General features: G+C 38.2%; 1 protein-coding gene across 1 annotated transcript in view; it reads right to left on the bottom strand.

Moving 5' to 3' along the window:
- Positions 1-27,203, bottom strand: part of LOC149282405 (receptor tyrosine-protein kinase erbB-4-like) — a 174,723-nt gene that overhangs the window by 23,403 nt on the left and 124,117 nt on the right. The window contains exons 19-20 of the mRNA XM_089498277.1: positions 19,763-19,861; positions 8,468-8,653 (exon numbers count right to left, since the gene is read on the bottom strand). Of these exons, the coding sequence (XP_089354403.1) occupies positions 8,468-8,653; positions 19,763-19,861 (285 nt within the window). The remainder of the gene's footprint in view (positions 1-8,467; positions 8,654-19,762; positions 19,862-27,203) is intronic.

Here is a 27,203-nt window from a genome sequence, read left to right as displayed (position 1 = left end):
TCTCCAGTTTATGGGCTCTTTGTGCGACTATCTAAATCAATCTCAGATAAATCTGTGCAGAGCCCCACAGGGACAGCGGAAATCTTCCATCATAAGAAGGTAGGCTATAAAACCCTCACAGGCACTTTTGATCGTTGGAAATTATTTTTCTTTTTTTTCCAGATTTTTAATACTTTGGTAGGCAGCTCTATGTACAGACACGTAATCTAAGACAGCACACAACATCTCCTTAAATCATTATGACTATATACGTGTTTGTTTCACTAATAAAAAAAATGCCATTTATGGTCAAAAGAGGACATTTGTCTAGAGCCAACCATTGATGGGTCACAATTTGTCCATCAATGTTGCACATTTATATTTATCAGTCGTGGCTCGCAATTAAAATTTCTGCCCATAGCCCAGATTTCAGTGATGGGGTGCACCCCTCACTCAGACCTGCAGGGCAGAAATTAGAAAAATAAATTATAGTTCACAGGGCAACGCAGTATGTCTTAAGGCTCTCCTTACATGACCAGAGGCGCTGGGTCGTTTTGACAATTGATTCCATTGAAGTGTGATGTTAGTGGGCCCTGAGGACTGTGTGAGGGAATGAAGCTTTGCTAAACAAGGCCAGAAAAGAACACATTCAACGCACAAACCTTATTAAAAAAGTACTCATTCATCAGTCCTTCCAAACACACAATAGCCTTGAGTAATATTAACAATATATGTAAAATGGCAATTAAGGGAGCACAGTAGGATCTAGCAAGGACTGAAATATTATAACCTTCATCCTCCTAATGCATGACCACATCTAATGAATTGAATATGCAAAAATGTAAGTGCTGGTAGCCAAAATTCTTTACCCCCTGCCTCCTGGGAAGCAAGAAGTGAGTGTGCGAGGATTCCTTTCTTCAAAACTTTTTTTCTTTTCAACACTCAGTAATTACATGGGAAAAATCTGCATTGTCAGGATCCTGCACTCTTTGAAAGAAGTGTATTTAAAATGGATTATTTCTGCTCCTTAGGCAGGCAATCAATACGGCTGTGGTTCTAAATAAGTTGTGAGACGTCAGTGGACTGAGGCCTCTCTTCTCCGCGTCTCTTGAAAATTAATTAAAAATCAATGAGGTGTGCTGCCTATTAATACAAAATCCTTGGGATTAGGAGACACAAGAAGGGATTGCTTTACACTACTGCATGTAAAATGGATTACTCCGGGACAATGCTCCAGGATACACAAGAATATACATGGAAAAACAATAGGTTTTGTGGCTGAAATGGTGCTAGCTCTACATAATGAAGCCACTAACATGTTTAATGATGATTTATCTTGTACATTAAGTAAAAAAGAAAAAGATGCTAGATACTAGACAGAATAATAAATGCAAGGATAACCCATTCTAAAACCAAAGAAGAAGGAAAGCGATGAAAAAAACTTAGATATAATAAAATATAACTTAATTCATAAAGCTAAAAATAAACGAATGAAATGAAACAATAATGAGAAAAACCCTCCTAATATGTATGAAATAAATCACTAGACACTGACACGACTTATGTGCATGTGGGTAAATGTACCAATTGTATAGTCAAGGCTAATGAAAAGGTAAGGTTTTTGAATAATTTATCTCGTACTAATGCAAGCATTCTAGCCAAAGTGATGTGCATTGATTATCACAGAACTCTAAGGTAACCTGGAAATCAAGATAGCTATGCTTATTATTAGATTTGTACCAATTATCTGACTACAACGGCATGAAAAACATTACATGAATGCTTAAAAATAATACTTCCAAAAATTAGTATGGCTTACTTACATTAAAAAATGTGACCCATTTATAATAGCAAAAGGAAAACTACAAGGGGCAACCATAAATTGGTTATTAGTAGCACTTGCGAAAATATTCCAGAATGTGAAAATGCAAGACCGTTTACCTAACAGATAACATATTACCATATGCCTTATGAACAATACTGTGATAAAAAAGAATAACCAGTGTGATAATAATAAAAAATAATAATGCCATGCCACATCAAACCATTCCTTGACCTCCAACATAGAATCCTCCTAGAAACGTAGTCACTGCTTTAATATATGCGTGTATATTCCAGTAACCCGTAGGGATGTACTATTTGTGCAACGTTAAAGACAAAGGACAGACGTTGGTAAATAGGTTGGGCGTAAATCATTACATAGTGGAAAGTGGGTAGCACTTGGATAAAGAATGGGAAGGTATATGTGGATGCAAGCAAGGCTATGCCACACTCTCGCCTCTTTAGCATCTGCCCACTGTACGCACATGTTCTGCTGCAGGAAAATGTGGCCCTTCTAGTAAATCTAATAACATTTTACTAATTTACTTTTAAATAACCTTTGCATTAAAAAAATATTCAGCAATGGTATATAACTAGATAATTTCCTCTTTAAGTGAATGCATGGCCACCTACAAAATTAGGTAATAGAGGCTACAGAAATATCTCACACAATTGCAGCCTATCATAAAACATTAAGGCTATGTTAGATATCTGCTTTGATATGTTCTTCCTATATTTTTAAGGTTAATAATCCAGGGTTTTTAATCCAACAAAGCCATGCCAATGACAAAGAATGTGACCCCGTCAAGCCTGAGGTGACAGGATTATTATTATCAACTGTTGAATGAAGGAAAATAATTAAAGAATCGTTTCATTGCCAAGGAAATGAGAAGTATGCAAAAGTCAAGTATATGAATAATGTGAAGTATTTTTGAAAAATGTTCTGCAGAAATGAGAAGTAAAGGCAGAAAAAAAAGGCAGATTTGTTTTATAGCATATCACTCAAAGCTCTATGATACAGATGACCTATGCAGCTGCCTAAGGAATGACATGGGTTCTTTCACAAGAGCATGCAGCAGCGGGGGCAGAGAAAAAACTCACCTATAGCATTACAGACATACACAGGGACTTTCCTAGGAGCATCTCTAGTTTTAGATGACTTGTATAATTACTGAGAAAAAATGTCCATCAACATATCAATCTGATCTTGCCCCCAAAGCAGTCCAGAACAGAAAAGCAAGGTAAATATCCTCAGGGAACCAACAACTCCAGACATTTGTTTCAGCCTTCATGGGCCTCATCAGTAGCATCCAGTTGGTATCGTTTTAGGTAAATCATGTAAACCAACAACTTAAAATGTATGTTTTGGCCTTTCAGTGGGGTGCAATTGGAATCCCTCTAGGGGCAAGTGAGTAAGGAGGCCCGCGTCTGGACTCACTGTCACACTTGGGGTGAACCCCAAGCAATATCCAAATCAATAGAGAAGACAAACCAATAAAGAATTTAAGAGACGTACAGAAAATACTGGAAACGTCCTTGATACTTTTAGGACCCACAAATGGATGAGTCCATAGAAATTCATTTAAAATGGACTCAACAGGCAGAAGAAGTGAGATTTTGGGACATGTCATTATCACACCATCGTCAGTGTATTATGAAGCATCCTTTACTGGGCTTCTGATAATGTACCATCATACTTTCATATTTATACCTTAATAATGTTTTAAAATAATTGCAGGCTTCACGTTCCATGTGTATCTCTAGCTAAAGGGCTGGTGTGGTAACAATATCTTTATCAGTTTTCCAAAAAAAAAACAGGACACATAATGAGCCCGTAACAAGAAGATTGATTTGGTCCAACGAGACAGACATATGCACACAAAAGTCAGTGTTAGGCAGCAAAAAAATTTCTTTCTATTCTTGTAAGAAAAGGAATCAATAGAACCAGCAACTCATTTTAATACAGCCCTACAGTATACTTTTGCTATATGTGTCCTTGTTTAAAAGAGCAGTCAGGTTGCTGTATTCTACAGAATTAAAGACAAAATCTTCCCAATTCCAAAAGTTCCCCTTTAAAACATATATAATTAATAGAGGCGTTAAGCGTTAACAATCCACACACTCCGCCAAGTGACCTGCTTGTCCGGATGTTTGCAAACATATAATAATAATGGCCATAACTTCTATGTCCTCTTAAATCCCAAGGGTCCCATTTAACCAGGGCTATAATTGTTTTTTCCAACCTGTGTGCTTTATAATTAAGCAGTAATCCTGCAGAAATAAACAGAAACCATCTCCCTCATTAGCAGGACACAGCATATCCCTGTGAGCTTAACAGTCCTAATAAAGGAAGAGGATCTCTAATGAGGGTCTGTGGCACACTTTATTCAGAGCCTGAAAATCCTACACAACCCTGTTAACCATTGTACCGCTATGGAACCTTTGCAATAATACTTTAAAAAGAGGTTTTTCTTTATACATTGGCCAAAAAAATTAACAAAAAAAGCCTTTTCAAATGATAATTTATAACTTTTGTTGTTTTAGCTATTGTCATTCATTCTTAAGTTAAATAAAATGATAATGATAAGAGAGGTAGTTAGCCAATCCATATTTGTTATTTTTGGCTGCAATAATAGCCATACCTAGGAATTTCGAACTGATCCCCCCAGACCTGGATCTCATTTTAATATGTAATTCCCTAGCGACGCTCTACAGACTCTACAGATGGTCTGTATGACACTCTGATATTTCTTGGTTAAAGAATGCATTACGATTGCAGAAACATTTTTCCTTCGTTTTTGTTCTTCATTCTTAACGTATCTACAATGTCAATGGAACTATATTATAACCAATACAGCTTAGAAATACATACGTTGTTAACATTCCTTTCAGGTGGAGGGTTTAATTGTAAACATGAAACTCCAAATGTCCCTCTTAAGTATGGACAATTCCCTCTGTCCTTCTTTCTTTCCCTGATGGCCTTCTTTTATAGAAGCTCAAAGGGGTTGGTAGGTATGAGTAAGGGGAAAGGTGAGTTTGCCTAGTACTCCCAAATGTCCCTTTTACAAGACAGTAGCTGGTCATCCCGGAGTCCAAATTCTGCTCAACTGCAGGTTTTTGTGAATATTTGTCCCTGAATTTGACAGGGTTATCATGTCCCTATCCTCTCATTTTTTAAACTTGTTCTAGAGTTTGTGCATCATAAAGGAGATCTTCCAAAAGAAGACTGGCTGTCAATTAACAGACACTTGCAAAGTGATATCGGTAGAGTGATATAGAAATGTATTAGACCGCAAAACTGATTCACTAGGCCTTTAGGGGTCTATTGCTTACCCCGCAGTGGGATCTGTACTCTTTGTATTTAAACATTTGTACTTGTTGTGATCACCTATTCTGAAATAACAATTACTCATTCTTATGTAGCATTGACAGCACATAAAGCGAGGCACTTTAGCGAGAAAAGATGAGTTTGATCATTAATCTGCTGTCGTAGGTGTCAAAAGACCTGGCTGTGGACCCAGTGGCAGTTTCTCTTGATCATGGACACATAACTTTTGCTGTTACAAAATGATACCATAAGCTCTTTACAACAATGATAACACTAGTCTACCATATAAATCTTTCATAGAAAATCCAAAGTGTATAAATAGTGAACAAATTTTGTGACCCGACCAGGCTTATCTTTAAATTATAACGCCTACAATCGCCAGATTAGGTCTGGTTGACGATCATGAAAGTTATTGTTCAGTCCAAAATAGTAATGAAAACTATGTCTTTTTAATTTTCACACCTTTGGATTAATTATATATTAATTACCGTATTTGGTCGATTATAAGGCGACCCTGATTATAATACGACCCCCCAAAATCTAAATATTAATTTAGGAAAAAAACAAAAAGCCTGAATATAAGACTACCCTATAGAAAAAAAAGCTTTACTAGTAAATATTAATGCATGTAAACAATTTTTTTCATATCTAATAAAAGCTATGATCGAGAAAAATATATATTTTTTATTTCCTTTTATTTGCCAACCTGCCCCCCCAGTTATGCACATCTGCCCCAAGGGTTGCCACTCTGCCCACAGAAATGCCTTATACCCCCTATTTGCCACTCTGCCCCATGATGTGCCTTTTAACCCTCTATATGCCAGAGTGGTATATAGGGGGTTAAAAGGCATATCATGGGGCAGAGTGGCATATAGGGGCTTAAAAGGCATTTCTGGAGGTATATATATATATAACTGCTAACAGCAATCACACTCCTATCAAGCCAAGGCAGCCAGTACATGCTGGAACCTGGGGATGATAGGAGTGTGAGTACAGCCTCCCTATGCCATGCTACCACCACCACCCACCATGCTATCACACACACACTCATTCACAAACATTGAAATACTCATTCATTCCATTAATCACACATACTTGCTCAAAAACCTTCCCCCACCCCCTTACCTGAACTGCAGATCTCTCACTCGAAGACTTCTGCAGGGACCCGGCTGTGCGAGCAACTTCTCTGGCCCCGCCCCCAGAGGAAGGAGGGGGGAGGTAGAGTTATGTGACACTCTGCTAGCTTCCTGTTCTCCTGCTGCTAGAAGAGACGCTGCTCGCGACCAAAGCACCGGTAAGCAGCCTGGCAACCTAATCGAGGTCTGATTAGAAGACGACCTCGATTATAAGACGAGGGGTATTTTTCAGAGCATTTGCTCTGAAAAAAAACTCGTCTTATAATCGAGCAAATACGGTATATGTATTCATTATTCTGTTGAGAATTTTTATAGCATCAGACAGGCATCCACTCCCTTCATAAAGGCAACTGGCATCTGCCGAAACGCTGGCACAAACGCAAGGAGACTGTATGTTCATCTCCCAGCCAACTTGAGGATAACCTCATTTACTCTCCCTTCTAAGAAGATGGACAGCATCTTTAAATGTAATTCTTGAACTCGACAAGGATCTTTGCCTTTTGAAAGAGGGTCACAGTAGGTGATGTACTGTATGTTTAAATTATCTTATGTTGATATCATATACTCCTCCAACCTTTTCTTCCCACACTTTCTCCTAGGGAGGTCTCTGTGTCTTCCCTACACATACTGGGTGTGTGTCTCCTGAAGTGTAGGACTGAGTTACATAGTTAATTTACTACAAAACAAGAGTCTAAATACTTAGTGTTAAGCACAGCGGAATTAGATTTACTGTGTATATACACCAGTTGTTGGATAAGTAGCTTTCAAAAATCAATATTTAATTAGCTTCCATACTGTTTTATTACAGTCGCCGCTGAGAATTGCTGAGTATTTTCACTGACTCGTTCCCAAGATGCAGCTTTTGGTTTCTCGGGAAACACACCAGGATTTCACCAAGAGGGCAGGACTCCCAGATATCACAGAAGACAGAGATGTCACACTGTTTGCATTTGATCTGAACTTGTAAACAATTCCCAGCTTGTAGCTTTTAGTGCAACACACTGAAAATAGAAAATCACAGAAAACCACAGATTCCAAGGTTTGTCAACCTGGCCAGCACAAGCTTCTCTAAACAGCCCTCTGTCTACATCATGTCTGCCAATTGTTTAAGATTGCATTACCTGTTTCTCGTTCCCCTATTAACTGATCTGAGGAAAAGTGGGTTCAAATGTACTTTTTTTGAGTTCAGCATAGAACAGTGTGGTTAAAAAAATATTGCTGGCATACAGTGTAATTTATGGCTTTCTCATTATAGTGTTGGAACACTGAGCCCTGAAATTTATAACAATTTATAGACAGGGGTCTGCCGAAAGCTTTTTTAAGACATTGGCAGGTTGTAGGCAATACTAGTAATCGTGAGCCCATTTATTAACATACATGGGAAATTCTTGGAACTTGGTTGGCATTAATCAGAGCTAGATGTTACTGCCCCACACACACCACTGGATCAAAGGCTGCACAGTTCCCAGATATGTGTATTTTCTAATGCCATTGATGTGCAGATAAAATTATCATTTCATCGCAATAAATGCTAAATAATAAAGAAACAAAACTAATATAACAAATAAATATTTTTTTTCTCCTCTTGGACAACTTCTGATCCTAACATCATACCACTCTCTAGATGAGCATATTTCACGCAACAGCTTCATTACTGATTACATTTAGAGTCCTTAAAGCTCTGTATAGCGATCTCCCTGTGTTCATTGCCAAGAATTAGAATAACTCCATAGATATATAGATAGATAGAGACCTTAACTGGAACGGTGGTTTGCAAAGTATCCGGCTCTACCACAATACCACACTCTATCAACAATACTGGGAACAAATAGTTATACACAATTACAACATATTAACATTACCAGAAATTAAGAACCATACAACTATTGGCCCACCCATGGTTCTTCCACCGCTAAAGAAGCCTGTTGACAAAATGCGTCAGGTGTTCTTGACGCACCACAAGCACTTTTTATTCATAGTGGCTGTATATATTATTTTTTATGTATTGCCTTACTCATGTATTGTAATTAAAACTGTATTTTGTATTAATTCAATTCCCAATTAATTCAATTCTTAGCCCAGTACTTTTGATAGCGCTATCACCAATGTGTTTCATGTTTAAGAGATACAGATGACATTGAAGGGTTAGTAAACAGTTGAAAATACATTTCTACCACTCATCAGACAGGAGTTTTAGACTTACCTTTGCTATCTGGACACACCAGTTGAGAAGAAGCTGGGAACCGATATTATCCTTGTGTTCATGTACATAATCCAGAAGGCAGCCGTGGGGCATGAGTTGGGTGACCAGCTGAATAGTGGGACTTAGACAGACTCCTAGCAGGCGCACCAGGTGTGGATGATCCATGCTGGCCATAATAAGGGCCTCCTGTAAAATCAAATATAAAAAATGATTACCCCCAAAGTAAAAACTAAAATGTCAATTAACCCAGTCATGAGAATGTCATACTTTCTATTATATCATATTATATAGCTTGTACAATTCATGGTTCAAGAATAGAACAGGCTTTTGTTAAGAAATTCTGTTTTTAATAAGACAACTTGGTCTGACAGAAATGAAAAATAACTCTGGAAATAATATTAATTTAAGTACAAATAAAGCAGCAAATATGTGTACAAATTAATGACAATTATATGCACAGTAATACATTTGATGGTGGTCTGATTCCTGTTTAGGGGCAAACAAATTAAATCCTTGCACAAATTTAATACTTGCCTGAGTGCACATATACTCATCCATTAGACACCCCCAGACATTAGGAATGATGCTCATTAGATACAGTCCTACTCAAGCTCAGTACTAAAGTACGAAAAACCAATGGGGTCTAATCACCAAAGAGACAGTTGATAGTTTGGAGGAGAGTTGTTTTTTAGTTTAAATAGTAATACAACATCAGCGGTGGTTCCCATTTAAGGAAGGAATAAAACAAATGAAATAATGGGTTAAATATAAGTGTTCAAATTGACAACCCTTTCCAGTGCACATTTTAGATTAACACTGGTGATAATTTGCTCTTAAAAATTCCTAGTAAGTACTCAATTAATGAAGAACCTTCATTAACCTGATTGTACTGAAAACTCAAACCTTACTTGAGTAATAATTATTAAGCACAATTATTTATTTGATTACCACAAACTTCATTTGACTAAAGGGAACAAACATTAAAAGATAAAATATCAGGATGTGAAAAACTATTAAAGGGTTAAAGAAAATAGGTTTAAAAGGCACAAACTGTTATTTATAATTCTTTTTAAGCAATAATACACACTCTTTGTTAACTGAGTATCAGGGGGTAGAAATGATTGCTATCGGAGTACGTTTTCCAGCAGCTCCTCGAAGAGTGAGAAGACACGCTCACAATGACCCAGTGCAGAGAACCGATTAAACGGACACCCTATGTGGGATCTCTCCATACACAAGCCTTTGTAAGAACATAATACAAAGTCATTAACTAACACCTAGGGAACTCTTTACAGCTTCAAGTTTACAATCATCTTCCAAGATTTCCATTACCACCCTCTCTTCACGGAAACTCACACCTTAAGCATCTTACAGCTATTGTGAACAAGCCCAAATGATGAGTTCCTGAATATACATTCTGTTTTACAAAAACCCTTGTTGTTAACAGAAACAACCACAGAAACAAATTCTTAATGGGCTAGGACATGCCAAGGATTGCAAGTTTCATTTCTTTATTTAATTAAAAAATATACTAACATTAGCTAGTATAAGGTAGCAGTTTTATTCTAAACAATATAAAAGTTATTAAAAAACTATTTACCTTAGGTATTCTAGTTTTGTTCTACCCTTTGAATGTATCTACTGTAAGATGGGTTGGTTAAATTGTTGCCGCTATATTAATAAAAGATAAAGCTAATAATAATAATAATAATAATAATAATGTTTAGTAGGGCATTCCAGAAATTGTTTTCAGTTAATGCTGTTTGCTGCTTTGTCCCCTTCAGCAGTAAATGTATTTAAAACACAATGAAGCTGGGTTTTTATCTTATCTTTGGCTATTGACACTTCTAGATTAATTTCAGATATGCCTGAAAACTGAATCCCAGACACAGCTGGAGGTCTGTTGTAACTTACATTGATGTAGAGAACATATATATATGCAAAGAGCTTTCAAACTAAATGGTTGAATACTGAAAAACAGTGTCTATCAATTCCACAAAGTGACTGATTATATAAAAACAGTGAACAAAAACCGATGAAAGCTAAACTTAAACTGACATACAAAACGGAGCAGCAATCAATAGCAGAAGAAAGACAATAAACGAGAAAGCAAAGTCATTATAGGAGTGGCATCTAGGAAAAAGGGAGGAAATGAGAAATGCGAAGAAATTATTCATTGATGGTTTCTGTGTCCCTTGTGACGGGAACTTTAGTTTATTTTGGAAGTAACATGTAATTACAATTAAATACAAACTTAAATGATTAAATATTTTTCACTTTATCTCTCTTCTTTTTCCATAAATGTGTCCAATTCTTGTAAAAGAATGTAGTTAACCCTGTGAGTGCCACAGGGAAGTATAACACATTGAACTGGGTGAAGACCATCCTTCAATACACTTTGCACAGTATATAATTACATGGGGGGAATGGGAAACAAGAGAGCTGCTGGAGATCTCTTTGAGACTGATCCAGCTTTAATTTGGCAGAGCAGTCTTGCTGAAAGAACGAGTCACTCGCAGGAATTCGCAGGGAGGGGGAATGTGTCTTTTTGTGATGTGGGGTGCTGGCAGCTACAAACAAGGACCAATTGAATGGAAAAAAATGGATGTTAAACCGTCCTGCAACTAAACATATATCTAAATTAAGAAATTCTGGAAGCTGTTAGACACCAAACTTCTAGTTCAGACATAATTAATACAAAATGTAAGGGCAATTGGAACTGCAATGAATTATAGCAAACCCACCCAATAAGGTAGAGGATATGTGGAGTAATGCAGTAAGTACGATACAAGTACGATTATACACAGAATGAGCTTAGAACAAGACAGTAGAGCAAAGATCAAATGGAAGTTATGATGGTAACATAAATGATGATATATGAAGCAGTATAAGGCACCATTATTGGGTATTTTGATCAGTTTTTAATTCATTATAGACCCCCCCAGCAGGCAAATGTAGCTACTCTGTTATTTAACTTTCTGATTGGACGAGATTCCATCACCAAGAACAGGTTAAAAAGCAAGCAAGCTTGTGCAGAACGAAATTCTGCATAAGGAGTGATCGTTTGGCCAAGTAAATATTTGAACTGGAAATAAGGAAAGGAAGAATGAAGACAGAGGTTCCCTGTGAGCATCTCCACAGAGGGACCAGGTTTTAAGCCCTGCTGTTACATGCCAGCACTGGTATCTGGACAACACTCGGATCACACAGCCAACGGCACACGGGCAGCTGTAAAAGTGTATGTCTGTGTTAGACGTGAAAATGAAAGTACGAACAGAGAGAGGCTACAAAGGATAGTTGATAAGTAAGTCAGGGCCCACCAGCTGCATTCCCAAGACACAGAACAGAAGGGATTGAGTGAAGAGTGAAGGTTCAGTGAAGATACAGCAGTAGTATTATAGTACGTCACAACAAATGTCAATTTTATTAAAGATGGCAGAGGTCTAGAGATTTATCTTTAAGTTTGGGGTCTATTAACCAAAAAAGTGAGTAAGCTTCTCCTGCAAGAAGGGATGAGCTGAATCTTTATAATGCGTAGCTAAATCAGTGATGAGGGTATAAACAAACCTCCCACATATATCCTATTCATTATGCATGGCCGGCTCAATGAACCAATCCCTTGACATTCTTTAGAAACTTTAAATGACCTAACTGGACATCTGCTTGTCTATAGGCATAGATTTTCTAAATGGTTCTAAGTTGGGGCTGTTGTCCATGATTATAATAATTAGCTTTTGCCGATCAGCACAACCAGTTTTGCAATTTTATTTTACGTCTGGCTCAAGACATGCTGATCTCAAAACACAACTAGGTATTTACAGAACATCAATGAGCCATATTTTCCAGTAACTCACACCCAGAGCCAGAACAATCACAGTTACTGAGCAATCTAAATTCACAGTGATGACCCCTCTTTAAAGCAGATTGCTCTATATGTAATATGGTCATTTTACGTGTTGTACATCAGAGAAGAAATGTAATTTATATGTAACAGCTGTCACAATATATAACACAGACAATACCTCTCTAGGGTGTTAAAACTTTTAAATATATTACTGAATGGGGGAGGATGTCTGACTCCCGTGCAATTACATAGATGAAGAGCATTACTACTCTGACTTCAAATGGGTTAAATAATGTATTTCTCTTCCCTCATAGATACTGTTTGTATGAGAAAGATTACTGAAAGTCACGTCTAGTGGGCTACAGACAAGGCCTCTTCTACGTAGTCACATAAAAGTGCAGCTCACCATGGCATAGCCCCACACAGGCTTCCCGTGGTTGTGAAGATTTCATCTAATGAAGCCAGTGCCACCAGCCATTTTCTGGTCAGCCTAGACACCAGCCTCGGGCAATTCACATACGGACATCCTTTCTGTCTACTCAGAAAAATAACAGTGTAGATCTCACGCCAGGATCTAATGATTCAAGTTATAAAGACATTCTTTCTAATGAAGAAAACTACAATGTGTGTGCGACGTAAAGACACAATAATACATTGTGCCTTCCCACTAAACATTCTAAAAATCCTTGATTTGATTATATAATAATCAATAATATTATAAACTATTTATATATATTATAACAAATCAATACATTTTTCTGAATGTGGTTTTCACAGAAAACCAGGAATTTCATATAACCCATCACCAAATCCCACTATCTCATCTAAATGTCACAGTTCAAACATTAAGGTAATTTATGTGTAAAATAATACTTAAAGATGTGCTTATGAGAACTAATAAAATATGTTTTTCAGATTTCTGGTTGACTAACGTGGTTCCCAGGGGTGCGTAAATCTATAGCCTGGATTTACATTTTGACAGTAATTTGCCTTTTATTCCCAGCAGCAAGATGATCAAAACAATTTAAAAAACAAATTGCCATGTCACTCTGGAGTTCCTTTTTATGCCTTTCGGATATTCTTTTTTCAAAAAGAGGATGTCAGACGTCTGTAGAATTTATGTTAAAGTGGAAAAAAATCAGCTGTTCGATGCAGGTTTTCAATGAAACACATGGGGGGGGGAGCAAAAGTCTTGATTCAAAAAGTTCTCCAATTTATAAAATGAACAACTATTTTAATCAATGGTGTTGACCACCAAACACAAAAAGGAGCGTCATAATGTGATGCGCATAATCACTGCCTATATGGTAACAGAAGGAACAAAGATACCTCTGTGCTATGGATATTTGACCGCATACAAATAGTTTATGAGAGTTATCAAAATCCACAAAGCAGCCTCATAAATCCACAGCTGTGCTAACAAAGGTGAAGAAAAGTGTTACTTTTGTAACTTGTAAACGGAGCACTCTCTGGATTTTAAGTATAAGCGTGATTAAAGAATGACATCTACAGCTATTTCTCATATGTTCTTTCCTTACGTCCTGCCACACTGTGTAGAAAAGTAGGAGCGGAGCTGTGAGAACTTATAACCAAATAAAAATGTGTCCCTATTTGGGAACCACACTTCCCCCTCTCTGTGTCTTCTCTTGCATCAACCATGCATGCATCAAGCTAAGGAGCAGAGGGAGACCTTGGCAATGTAAGCCTTCCACTTGTAGCTAGTAATTATTTCTGAACGACTAATGGAACACTCTGGTTCAGAAGGGTTACGTAAAGTGGTGTATTAATCATAGAGGACACATCAGCCAATGGCAAAATATGCCTGCATGGAAAGATGCTTATTATACACAATGCCCCCTTACTTTCTGCGCAGTTTGTGTAGGATGGGTTATAGAAAGAGGGAGCTGCAACCAAGTGTGTTAAGAGGGCACACAATTAGGCAAATGTTTAGAGCAGGCCTCCATTATTTTCAGAAAGTTCAATCATTTTTAAAAAAAATAAATCTAAGCCATTATGACTCAAGAATACCAGAACTGTACATTTTCTGGGATGATTAAACCTTGTGTCATTATCCGCAGTCAGGGTTCAATAGAGGCCTAGTGGGCCCTATGCTATAAGCTTGTGCAGGGGCAGGGCTAATTATCTGATTTAATGGAAAAATGTACCCTTTTGAGAGCCTGTTGTCATTAACACTTAAATATGATGTAAGTGCAGTAGAGGGTTCATAGCTATCACGCGGAAGAGAGATCCCTTTCTGTCTAGAAATGTTGGAAAATAGACTCAGCTGAACATGTGCGTGCATGTTGTGCAATCACTTATTACCGTTAGTTTATAGAAGGTTCTAATGCTGCACACACAGGCAGGTAGCTTGCTCACCATCATGAAACTTTCCATTAATGTATTTTCCCAGCAGGGCTTTAGGAGACCAGGCAGGACTTCTAATGTCTCTAGGGCTCCAGTCTCCTGGAGGGATAAGCTCTTTAGCAGCTGTACAGAAAAAGCATTACTCTCTGTGTTTCCTTGATGAACAGTCACATGTTTTGTGTCAGTAGCAGAATTTAAGGTAAGAGGACGAGGGCCCAAAGGCATGTAAGCTACTTGTAAGCTCATTTGAACAGAGCCCTCCTCACCTGTTTCTGTATATCATCTTATTATGTTATATACTAATCCTTTGCTGCAGAATCTGAAGGCACTATATGAAACAATACATAACAACTGCCATAATAACAACTGCAATTCAGTCAGCCCCCTCCTTATTAATTAATCTACTCCCTCCATGTGTTGTTTTTTAGCATGCCTTCCTAAAAGCCTTCCCTATTGTTATATAGCAGTAAATACTTCTAATACTCTCACAGCCAGGTGATTGATATTCAGCTACTATAAATCACAATATTGTGATGCATTGTATCACTAGCCTCCCTAGAGTTTACAATCTATTTCAAAACACCAGATATACACAAAGATCATGATTGGGGACTTGCCAAAATCACAGTTTCTTTAAATAGCGACAGGGGCAGTGTTGGGTTTTAAAATGACCAAAGTGTCTATTTCACCCTGACAACCATCCCAATGGATTATGTCAAAATAACAATCATTAACAAAAAATAACAGTAACTGGTCAGGACTGACCCGCCATGCCTTCATAGGCTTAGCCACAACCAACATAAGAGGGGAAAGGAACGTGGCTGCCCTAGACGTACTTGCCTGCTTGCCATCGTCGTGAAATATGCTGGCATCCCCCAGCACAGCCATGCTGACTGGGCACCCCTGGGATGCCCCCCCACGGGGGAATCCATCACCTTCCTCTTTCGTTGGTGTACCTGGGCTGGCTCCCCCAAAACCAGCCCCTTCTTCAATGTCCCCTCACACATCTATTCTTAAACAGGTCCAGAGGGGGGGGATAGCTCACTGGACACCTGTGTCAATGTGGAGAAGGGGCCCAGCATATCCAGTTTGTAAAGAGAGGGACCCTGACCACAAGGGCCACCCTACACACTGCCCCCCTACCAATCCTAGGGAATGCCCCGGCCCTTCCCATCATGCAACCCTTGGCCTCTATCTTACCTTGCAAGTTCTAATGAGTTTACACTGTCAATCTTCGAAAATTCCCCTGCTAACATTTACACACAAAGGGCAAACAAAAGCAGCAAGTGGAATGCAACAAGGACCACTGACAATAACAAGTCGTCTTTAGGAAGGCAGCCACAGCCTAGACAATCACTAATACAGTTTATAGCAGTGGTTCTCAACCCGTGTATCCTCAGGACCCACATTTGTCTTTGGTCATTAAGTCGCGACCCAAAAATAACCTCAGAAAAGATGAGGGAGTGGAAAGGCTGCACGCGGGCTGCAGCAAGAAGAGGGGAGGAGCAATCAGAGAAAAACTTTATTCAGCTCCCACTAGAAGCAGACACAATCAAGCAACTTGCTTTGCGGTCGGGGAGCAATACTAAAGTACATGCCGGACCGCAGGCGGCCTGATGGCCCTGATTGTTGCGGCCGCGGTCCTGACAGCCTGCTGCTCGCGGATTGCCGCTAGAATGTGTAAGGCAGCCCCAGGAAAGTGAAATTTTCCCGGTATGCCTCCAGTACGGCCCTGACCCTCCGCAACCCACTGAAGACAGGGTCGCGACCCATGAGTTGAGAACCACTGGCTTATAGTATACCTCTGCCAATAAATGTCTGCTTTATCCATATAGGTATCTCCACAGGGTTTAAGATAATAACCACTACAGGGAACACATCATAATTTATATATAGCCCATGTTCAGTCTGTATGGTCTTTTGTTATTCTATTTAGATTAGACTATTTGAGGTTAGCAGAGATGACGGAAGATGCTATGAAGATGCACTCAAATTTGATATTCCCACAGTCTGCAATAACTAAGCCCAAAATTACACCAGGGAGAAGAGTCATCATCTTCATTCCATGCAGCCCAGAGAAAGATGGCAGCCGTGCAATGTCAGTGATACCAATAAAAAGAGCTTCCCGAACACTGTTACCTGCTCCATGGAAAGAAGGGTAATGAATCTCATTATGTAATTATGTCACCTAGCCAGACGTGTTACCTTAGAAACAGCCTCATTGTGAGGAACAGAATGGAAAATTCCATCTGAAATTAGTTAGGTAGTTTTAGGGTAAATTGCTTGTATTGTGGATCTCGAAGGTCAGTAAGGCTTTCTTTCCCATTAATGCTACTCCGTTCATCTCTCGTCTGAATAGGATATCAGGAAATCTATTTACTAACACGCATTATGTCATTACAGTCATTAGGGATCCATTAGAAAGAAGGTAAGGGGCGCAAAAACTGACTGTCCCATTGCCAAATTACTTTTGCTTTGCATTTTCCTAAATGCGTAATATATCAGTACCTTAACCTCTTCTTTCCAGCAAGATATTTGGTTCTAAGTTTCTTTTCATGGAAGTGGCTTTATATATTTCTGGAAGCATGTTAGTAAGCTAGAATGGCTCCAACATTTAGATCTATATTCACAGAAATGTATAAAACAAGAAGGTCAAACATCTCCCCTCAATGTTCACCCAACCAAGTGCCACCATTAGCAATTTTTTCATGTCAATCACCCTAATATAAAGCGTGCTTTGAACAAGTGGCCCTAAAGACAAATGATCTTTATCAAACATCATTAAATAGATGTCAAATAACCCTCTGACTCCATAAGGAATACTACACGGGGTACATGTACCACAGGTAGAGGAAAATAGTAACATTTGCATCACTGGCCTAACTTTTAGATGGTACCTCTCCAACGAGCATCTTTATTGTCTTTACAACATCTCAAACAGGTAAAGAAAGGACAGATGAAAGATAATTACAGGCCATAAAGACAGATTTACACAGACTGGTGAAGCAGTTAATAGAAGCGAGCAGGTGAATGAGCAGCCTGTGTTTAACGTCTGTCTAACGGTCTGTAGTAAAACAAGGTTCTGTATCTGAATTTTCATGTGCCATTAAAAAAATAATGTGTTCCTAGAAGGTAAACTAAGGATACACCTCTTTCTGCCGCAAGCAAATGTAATCAGAAGAAATCAAAGCTTAAATGAATCGAATCAATCAGCTTGCACATCATTGTGCAGGGAGTGAGTTGCTTTCAACACTTGAAATCTGAGTGAGCTTTGGTGTCTCTTTTAAAAAAGTAGTTCTTTGGAAATGAATTATTCTATCCAAATGTTATCTTTATACAAAATAACTTGTAAGATAATTATATATACTGTCAGTTTTTGCCCTGCAAATGTTTTATTGCTTTTACCTTTGGTCTCAGTGTTTTAAAAGGTGGTAATTAACCCAGCATACTACTCCTACCGTGTGTGAGAAGTATAATTTGCATTTTTTAAAATGATTAATTGTAAGGCTATGTTAGCGTAAAATATAAAATTTGGACCACAGATAAGAACTAGTCTGATAATTTTTCCTGATGTAAAGTCTCAGACCTTATTCAGCCCTTGGTCTTGTGTTAGATTCGGGATAACTTTATGCCTGTCTTATTAATGTATTCATCTTTTCTGCTGGGAGCTTCTTCCACTTTTCTATCCCTCTCTTTGTAAAGTAATATTACATTCCTTCCTTACACTACATCTAAGCCTCTGACCCTATAGTGTTAAACTAAAAAGGAAAAAATACTATATGCTCCTTGTCAAGTGGTTTGGTTTTATATAGAAGTATTCTAAAATTTGGAGCAAAACCAAAATTGTAGTCAAATAGTTCTTAGATCAATATGTTTCTACAATCTCATACAACTGAACCGTCTTTTTAATTATTTTCTTTACAAATCAAAGTGATGTTTCTACTGGTTAACCAAGAAGCCATATTACTGTATTTGCTCGATTATAAGACAACCCTGATTATAAGACGACCCCCCAAATCTGAATAATAATTTAGGAAAAAAAGAAAAAGTCTTAATATAAGACGACCCTATAGGAAAAAAGTTTTACCAGTAAATGTTAATTCATGTAAACTATTTTTTTTAATAAAAGCTATGATTGAGAAAAATATTTTGGTTTTATTTTCTTCTATTTTCCAACCTGCCCCAGAAATGCCTTATACCCCCTATATGCCACTGTGCCCCATGATATGCCTTTTAACCCTATATGCCACTGTGCCCCATGATATGCCTTTTGACCCCCTATGTGCCACTCTGCCTCCAGAAATGCCTTATACCCCTATATGCCCCTCAGGCATTAATGGGGTTAAAAGGCATATTATGGGGCAGAGTGGCATATAGGGAGGTTTAAGGCATTTCAGGAGGCAGAGTGGCGTTTAGAGCGTTAAAAAGGCATTTCTGGAGGCAGAGTGGCATTAAGGGGGTTAAAAGGCATTTCATAGAACACTCTGCCTCCAGAAATGCCTTATGCCCCACATTTAACACTCCCCTGCCCCCCCCCCAACTTACCGGTGCTTCTTACTCCCCTGTCATGCAGTCGCGATTCGCGTAGACAACTTACGCTGCAGCCGGAAGGAGGTGTGGCTAGTAGCGGGGGTTCTCTGCGTCCATTCTGTGTGATTATAAGACGACCCCGATTATAAGACGAGGGGTATTTTTCAGAGCATTTGCTCTGAATAAAACCTTGTCTTATAATCGAGCAAATACGGTACGTGGGCACTAACACAGCAAGGGATGGATAGGTGGAAGAGGCTCCTCTAAGGAACAATATACTGCTCATGTTTCTTTATTCAAGTACTGTGGCTGATCCTTGCTTCTTAAGTAATAGGAGAAATATGTTTTCAAGATTTACTACACACTATATGTGTGGAGCTGAGTTAGGTTCACTAATGTGATCTATAGAGCAGGTCACGGTATGGGAACTTCTTCTCTGGAACGAAGACCAAAAGAAGTGACTGCGGTTCTCAGGTAGCCTTTGTAGTGTATTACTCTATAGTCCGGTGCTCTTCGTATTGTGTGTACAGTACGGATATATCCATTTGACTACTTACATCCATGAACTCTGCATTGGCTTTGGGGCCTGTTGTCTCATTCAGGATCTTAATGGCCACAGGTATCTTCACTGTCTCACCTTCAGGGACCCAGATACCCTAAGAAAAGCAACACAGAAGGAGAATTTTATACACATGCGAGTCTGCCACTTTCTCGTATCTTATATTTTGTAGTTCAGAAAATATATTTATGTAATAGCGTTTACAGATTAAAAAGTAATGTATTTGCATTAGAAATTGTTTAATGCGTATACTAACTGAACATATATCTTAACCTCCTGTTGCCAGGGTATACATCATTAGTCATTCTTGTTGAGTAAATTCTCCCTGTTTATTAAGTTTCTTTGGTGGAAGTTTATTTGTCCAGGATAGGAGTTCAGAACAGGCAACTAATTGATATTCTAGTTCTGCTACCTTTTGCAAAAGCTTCCATTACCAACTACTTTAAAATGCGATATCTCTGAATGATTAACTAAATGCACAAATAGTTGTTAGCATTAATAAATACTTTTAATGATGCTAATAGCTGTATTTGTTTATTAACAGTAGACGCTCAGCCCGGTCAACCATGTTTCCAATTCACCTTGCAATACATACTCGTGAATGAAGTCTACAAAATCTGGTTGAAGATAAGTTAGAGTTCAAAAAAGGGGCGCCACTCTTCCAGGGTAAATATAATACATTAACCAGCACCCTTCTATTATAATTTAGCACAAAACCAAAACAGTGTCAGAGCCATCTTGTTTTCCTTATAATCACATAAAGGGTATATATTTCTTATACTGAGAACAAATAAGTTCTTGTCAAGCACAGCGAAGTAAGAGACACAATATCAGGCAGAACCACAAGGATGAGTCAGAATCAAGGTTGAGGACAAGCCGAGGTCTAGGTACCGGAAGTCTGGATCAATGAAAAACAAGCCAAGGCCCGCAGCGGCTAGTTAGGCAGTTGGGGAACGGGGGGGGGTCCCTCTCTTCTTTGCAGCTGCTGCTGCTGGTTGGTCGAGGGAGGTCTTCCCCTTCCCCATGGAAGAAACACCGAAGGGGTCGCCCCCTTCTCCATGGCAGCAGGTACGTGGCAGATACCTTATATTTTATATCTGATCCTCAGTTCTTGCAGGTCACTCCAAAATGTATAATTCAAAACAAGATATCAAACATACAATTTATCAAGAAGACAAACATCTAGGAGATATCTATATGATCTGTGAGCAGTACAAAATATAAAACAGGAAAACTATCTTCAAAACATATGAAAATATATCATGACATAGAATACAGTGTATTATTAATCAGTTATCAGGTATTATTCACTGGCTTGTGGATTTAACACACACCAAACATTTGATGAACATCCCATATTCATCAAAATGATGCCACCATAGATAAACAGCATGTGTTCGTTGTATCCAATATTTCCACCATTGGCACCAAACCAGTTATTTTTTTCCAATCCACTCAGCATCACTAAACAAAAAGCAGAACGCATTAACTAGCGTAAAAAAAAATCACTGACCACCAACTGCTCAAATATAGCTGAGATTATCGGTATCTAAGATGGAGAGATAGGTGCATTAGCATCACATTGGCAAAAAAAAAAAGTTTAACGTAAATAGAACTGAGCCCAAAAGCTCTGAGTTTTTACTTAGTTTCTGCTACGTAAATGGTTATTGATGACAATACACATACAGTTTAATAGTCACACAGTACCTAATGTACTATCATGGTAACCGTGTGACTGAGAATACAGCTAGCCTTAGAGAATAGCCAGACGTCTGCCAGCTGAATATCAATGCCGTGTGTTTGCAGAAGGCCGACTTGCAAAATGCAAACAGCTTCAGGCCAGAACATTCTTGTATAAAGTCTCCGTCTAGATTGTGGGCAGGACGACGCAGACTTGGTCAGCTTGTTGCTGCTATTTTGCAAGCAGGGTTTAGTTGTTTTGACTGCAACGGAAATTACATTGCAATATTTCTCCCATTTTTGTTTGACCACCGTGAGCCCGCTCCCTTCAACTGAATGCACGTTTTTTAGATGAAATCTTAAAAGCTAGAAACATTACCTTAACTAGAGAACTAAAGCAATATAAACGGTTATCTACATAAAACCACCTACCATTTACGAACACCACTTAAAAAGTATAGAAGAAAAAACATCCTCCGCATTTCTGGAAGCAGAGAGCATGCCATCTATACAGCAAGCATTTGTTGGTATACTTTAGTCCCCATTTAATGCTATTAGAGAACATTTCCTGACTTGCATTTCAATTAATATAATAAAAGATTCTTGTTTTGATGCATGATTTAATACTATTCTAATTTTCTTTAATGTAGTGTATGTCCCGATGTCTCCACTCTGGCCCCACCGTATGTGGTTAGTAGTCTGGTTTATAATAGTTATATAAAAAGTATGTGCTTCCCAAAGAATAAGCCATACTCTGACAGACCTGAGATATCCCTGATGGGCTTCCCTTCAGCAAAGACCTTAAGATGAAAGTCCACCATTTTAACCAACATCCTATTCCCTCAGCTTTTTTCGGCCTCACAAACATGCTGATTATGTGGAAGGGAAGTGTCACTGTATCATCGGATTTGACCTGGAGAGCAGATACCTTTGTCCTGTATATTATCCTTTGTCACCTCTACTTAGCTGTTTCTACACTCCTTTTATTCTCATGACATTTTGTCTACTTTAGTGACTGGGTTGTCCTTCCGTGGTACCTTGGTTGCATCATGAATCTCATAATTATTCTTCAAATCTAAAATATTGCCAGGTACTTTAATACCACTGTTTCATTTAATGTTTCAACTTTTAAAGAGGTAGGAAAGCCAAGTTGGCCGCCAATTTCCATGACTATATTGCAGTATGCTTGACTCAGCTAAACACTTATGTTTCAATAATAGCTCTTTCCAAAATAATTTCAGATCATTCTTCTTAAATTCTCTAAGTACAGGTACACACTGCAATAGTCTCCAAACTGTACCAGGATATCACAAGTATTCAGGCTTAATATTCAGAATGCACATACTCACAAACATAACCTTTAAGAATCTGGTTTTGTCCCCTTACCTAAAGTTTAGGATTTGAAAAAGATGTGTCAGGTTAATGTACTGCAAATGCGCAGAAGGACTGATGGTTAGAAAATACAAAAAAGGCCAAATAATCCACCAACATATTGTCAACTTTAAAAGAACAGTCCTGCAATTTTTCTTTATTTTACCTTTGTTAATATTTTCAGTGTTAATTAGAGGAGTATATCCATGGGGAACACTTCACAGGCATCCTAAAGCCCATTTCTTTGATTATCTCTGCACCCTACTCTTACTTGCTTATAGGTTTCTTTGCTTAACTGATCGCTGAAAAAATACTAAATCAGCACGAACGTCCCATTAAAGAAACTGCAGATGGAAAAATATCTGCACAACTAGGTTATCTTTTAATTGCTCAAAATACAGACTAGAATGGACAATGAAAGCTTGGTGCATACAGAGGGAAACAGCTTTTGGTGCATGCAGAAAGCTTCTTGAGTGGTAAGAATAGCCACTCTTAGCATTTCAAAAATGCTATCATTCTGCACAAAAAAAAACTATTTCTGAAAGTTATGAAGCATTAAGGAGCACTCAAAATTGTTTACAACCCGGTTCAGGCTTTTTGCTAAGAAGAGACATTTTAGGCAAAGTGCAGAGACCAGGAATAATACAGACTTTTTTGGCAAAATAAAATCTTTTTAAATTAACACTGCTTATATGGGCTTTTATAACTTGCTCTTTACAGAATAACATACTGTAGGGGTGGAATCTCCCCATGTGTTTGGCACCTCTTTATCTTATATGTAGGAAAATCTTGCTTTTTGACTAATACAAGGTTAAATGTCTGTAAAGTGACCACATTTACAATGGTAGATAATCCTAGGACACCATGAAATATTGAGAAAAATGCAAATGTAGTTAAATTGATAAATGCTCAGGCTACATTTGCAGATTTTATGAAACAATTATAAAAAAATTTCTACTTTTCTTCTTAGAAAAGGAAAGAAAAAGAAACAACCTAATTGTATTATGCTTAAGGCATCCTTACTGCAGAATAACTGGAAAATATTCATAGAGAACATAAAATTGGACGATAATGGACTGTTGTGAAATACATCTCAAGAAAATGTGTTTTACATGGAAACTTTATAAAATGAACTGGTTGTACATTATCTCATGAGGGGTGAGTTATGCTCAAAGACAGCATCTCTCAGAGGTCTGCAAACCACGAAGAAAAAAGAAAGACAACCTCATCCAGTAAAAGGAACAGGGTATCATTTATTTCAACGAGTGACATTGAGAAGACCAATGATGCGTTTTTGTACTTCAGTTATAAACACCAATACCCGGGGGCATTCCAGGGAAGTCCTCTAGGGGAGTGGCTTCATAAGTGGGTGTGGCTAGTCAAATGTAGGGGTTTAGCTACCGCCCCACAACCTTAGGTTGGTGGGTTTAGGGAGGAACGTGGGCTTGGAGTAGGTGGGAATGAGCATGACCAAGCATTGGAGAAATAAGAAACTGATCCAGAGCTCTAAGGAAGCACAGCTTCACCAGGAGTCTCCAGGTCAAATCTAGAGCGTTCCCAGTTATGTAAGCAGCTACTCCCCCCTCAGGCTGCCTGAACCAATCAACAACCATCAACAACTTAACAGCAGCGGAACTATACCTCGATGGGGAGAAATAATCCTTCCATATGGCGTACACATATGGTGGGTTTAAAATATATACATGTTCCTTTTTTTAATCTCTAAGCAATATTGCAGAGATTTATTTAGTGTATAGCAGATTTCAGAAAAAAGTAACAGATCAGCTTTAACCCCTTCGTGACAAAGGCTGATTTTACTTTTTGTTCCCTTCGTGACAATGGCCGTTTTAACATTTCTGCGCTGCTCGTGTTTAGCTGTAATTTTCTTCTTTCCTGTTTACTGAACCCACACACATTAGATATTGTTTTTTTCAGGACAAGAAGGGCTTTCTTTAGATGACATTGTTTTGATTGTATCATATTATTTACTATTACAAAAAGTATAAAATATGGTGAAAAATTTCTAACTTTTAGTTGAAAAATCTTTTACTCATCTATAAAAGGTAATGAAAAAACCTGCTAAATAGATTCTACTATTTGTCCTGAGTTTAGAAATACCCAATGTTTTTATGTTTTTATGCTTTTTTCTACACATTATGGGGCAAAAAGTACAGGTAGCGTTTTGCTATTTCAAAGCCATTTTTTCCAAATCTGGTAATTCTTCCCCTCATGTGCCATTTCGGGTATCTTTGAAGCCGGCCAATGCAATTTACCCCATCAAGTCATATATTTTTGAAAACTAGACAGCCCAGGGTATTCCAAATGCTAGTATTTTAACCATTTTCAAGCACTAATTCTACGATCAGCCTTTGTCAAACTTTATGGTAGTTTTTTTTTTTGCATTTGTTTTTTCACACACATTTTACTTTAGGTATGAATAAACAGGTTCTGGCATTTGGGGATCCACTGCCCATGCCCTATTTGGTACATCTTTGAGCCGGGCCATTTCAGTGTGCCCAATAAAGCCATATATTTTTGAAAACTAGACACCCCAGGGTATTTCAAATGCTAGTATTTTAACTCTTTCCATGCACTCTACCACCAGCCTTTGTCAAACTTTGTGGTAGTCATTTTTTTTGCATTTGTTTTTCCACACACATTTTACTTCAGGTATGAATTAAAAGGTTCTGGTATATGTCACTATCACAAAACACCCCAATATGTGTTCAGCAACATCTCCTGAGTACAGCGATACCTCACATGAATGATTTTGCCTGGCTGTTTGGGGGCAAAAGGGCCACATTTGGGACATGCGCATTTTTCAATGTTGAACTTTGGCATTTGGGGATCCAGGGTATTTTAAATGCTGGTATTTTAACTCTTTGCATGCACACATTTTACCACCAGAATTTTTTCAAAGTTTGCAGTAGTATTTTTTTGTGTGTATTTTTCCTCCACACACCTACTTTATGTATGAATTTACAGCTCCTGGTTTATGCCGCTGTCACATGACACCCCAATATGTGTTCAGCAACATCTCCTGAGCGCAGTGATACCCGACATGCATGGGTTTGTCATTTTTTGGGGGAACTAAAAGGCCACATTTGGTACGTGTGCATTTTTCTAATTGGAAATTAGATGTGTGGCCATCCTTCCCCCCGTGTTAATTGGGACATTGTTGAACCCGGCCAATTCAATTTACCCCATCAAATCATACATTTTTTAAAAGTAGACACCCCATGGGCATTTAATATGCCAGTATTTTAACTCTTTCCATGCGAGAATTGTTGTAAGCTAATGTGCTAATTTTAGGACTTGCTCACAAAAATATATTTTTTATATATATATTTTATTTTTTTTGCCTTTTTAAAAAAAAAATTTAAAACTTTTTTTCAACTTGAAGGTTCCCCTGATAGTGACATCAGTGGGAAATTATTTTTACATTTTACTGTTTTTTTTACTATTTTTTTCTAATTATTATTAATTTTATTTTATTTTTTTATTTATTTTTACTAATCACACTGTGATTAGAAAGCTGGGCTCCATTGACTTGCATGGTTGAATGCAGTACCTGTATTCAACCTGCAAGTGGAGCCAGAGTTCTCTAGAGGGTCAGGAGACCGTCTAGCGAACTTTTTCACCTTTATTGTTTTTTTTCCCGGGCCGCCGCCATCTTGCAGATGGCGAAGATCATCGGCAGCTGCGGCTGTGACCGCTCTCCGGAGCGGTCACAGTCCATCAAAAGGTAAGTGTTTGGTGTCGCTCGAGGCATTCCAGCGACACCATTTAAGTTGATCGTTGATCGCCTCCTAAACGCTTTTAAAACGTGCGTCCGCCGACATACAATGTATGGCGGTTGTTGACGCCCCGGGGAGGGGCCAGACATGGCCCCTGGTGCCCATCGTGGCGCTGCTGAATGCCTCGAGGTCGAGGCATTACAGCAATGCCATTTGGGTGCAGAAAGCGAACGTAGATCGCTTTCTGCACCCGTTTAAAGGCGTGCCGGTTCTGGCACGTCATTTGTCATAATCTACTTGTTTTTCCGTGCCGTGCCAGAACCGGCAATTGTCATTAAGGGGTTAAGCAGTTTAAAAGTTACTTATTCCGCAGAGTTGGTAGAATAGCAAATATAACACTAGCTCAAGATATAATTGGTAAATGATGATTTTAGAATTGTCTATTCTATATTTTTATCTTTTGACTGAATTTTGGTATATGAAGCAAATGGTATTTGTCTGATGTGGATTGTAGTTCTTATCAATGTAAATATGTCAGCTTTCCCCTGTCTGTATCAATAAAACAAGATTATGCAAATATTGAACTTGACAGACATGAATCAATTTTAATGTCATCTGAAATAATGCTGCGTGACTTAAAATGTCAAATTA

This window comes from Sceloporus occidentalis, unplaced genomic scaffold (genome assembly GCF_023333645.1).
Source record: "Sceloporus occidentalis isolate IW3139 unplaced genomic scaffold, rSceOcc1.0.p SCAF_117, whole genome shotgun sequence".
Lineage (NCBI taxonomy): Eukaryota > Metazoa > Chordata > Lepidosauria > Squamata > Phrynosomatidae > Sceloporus > Sceloporus occidentalis.
The sequence above is the reverse complement of the archived record's forward strand: the minus strand, read 5'-3'. Positions and strand labels throughout refer to the sequence as shown.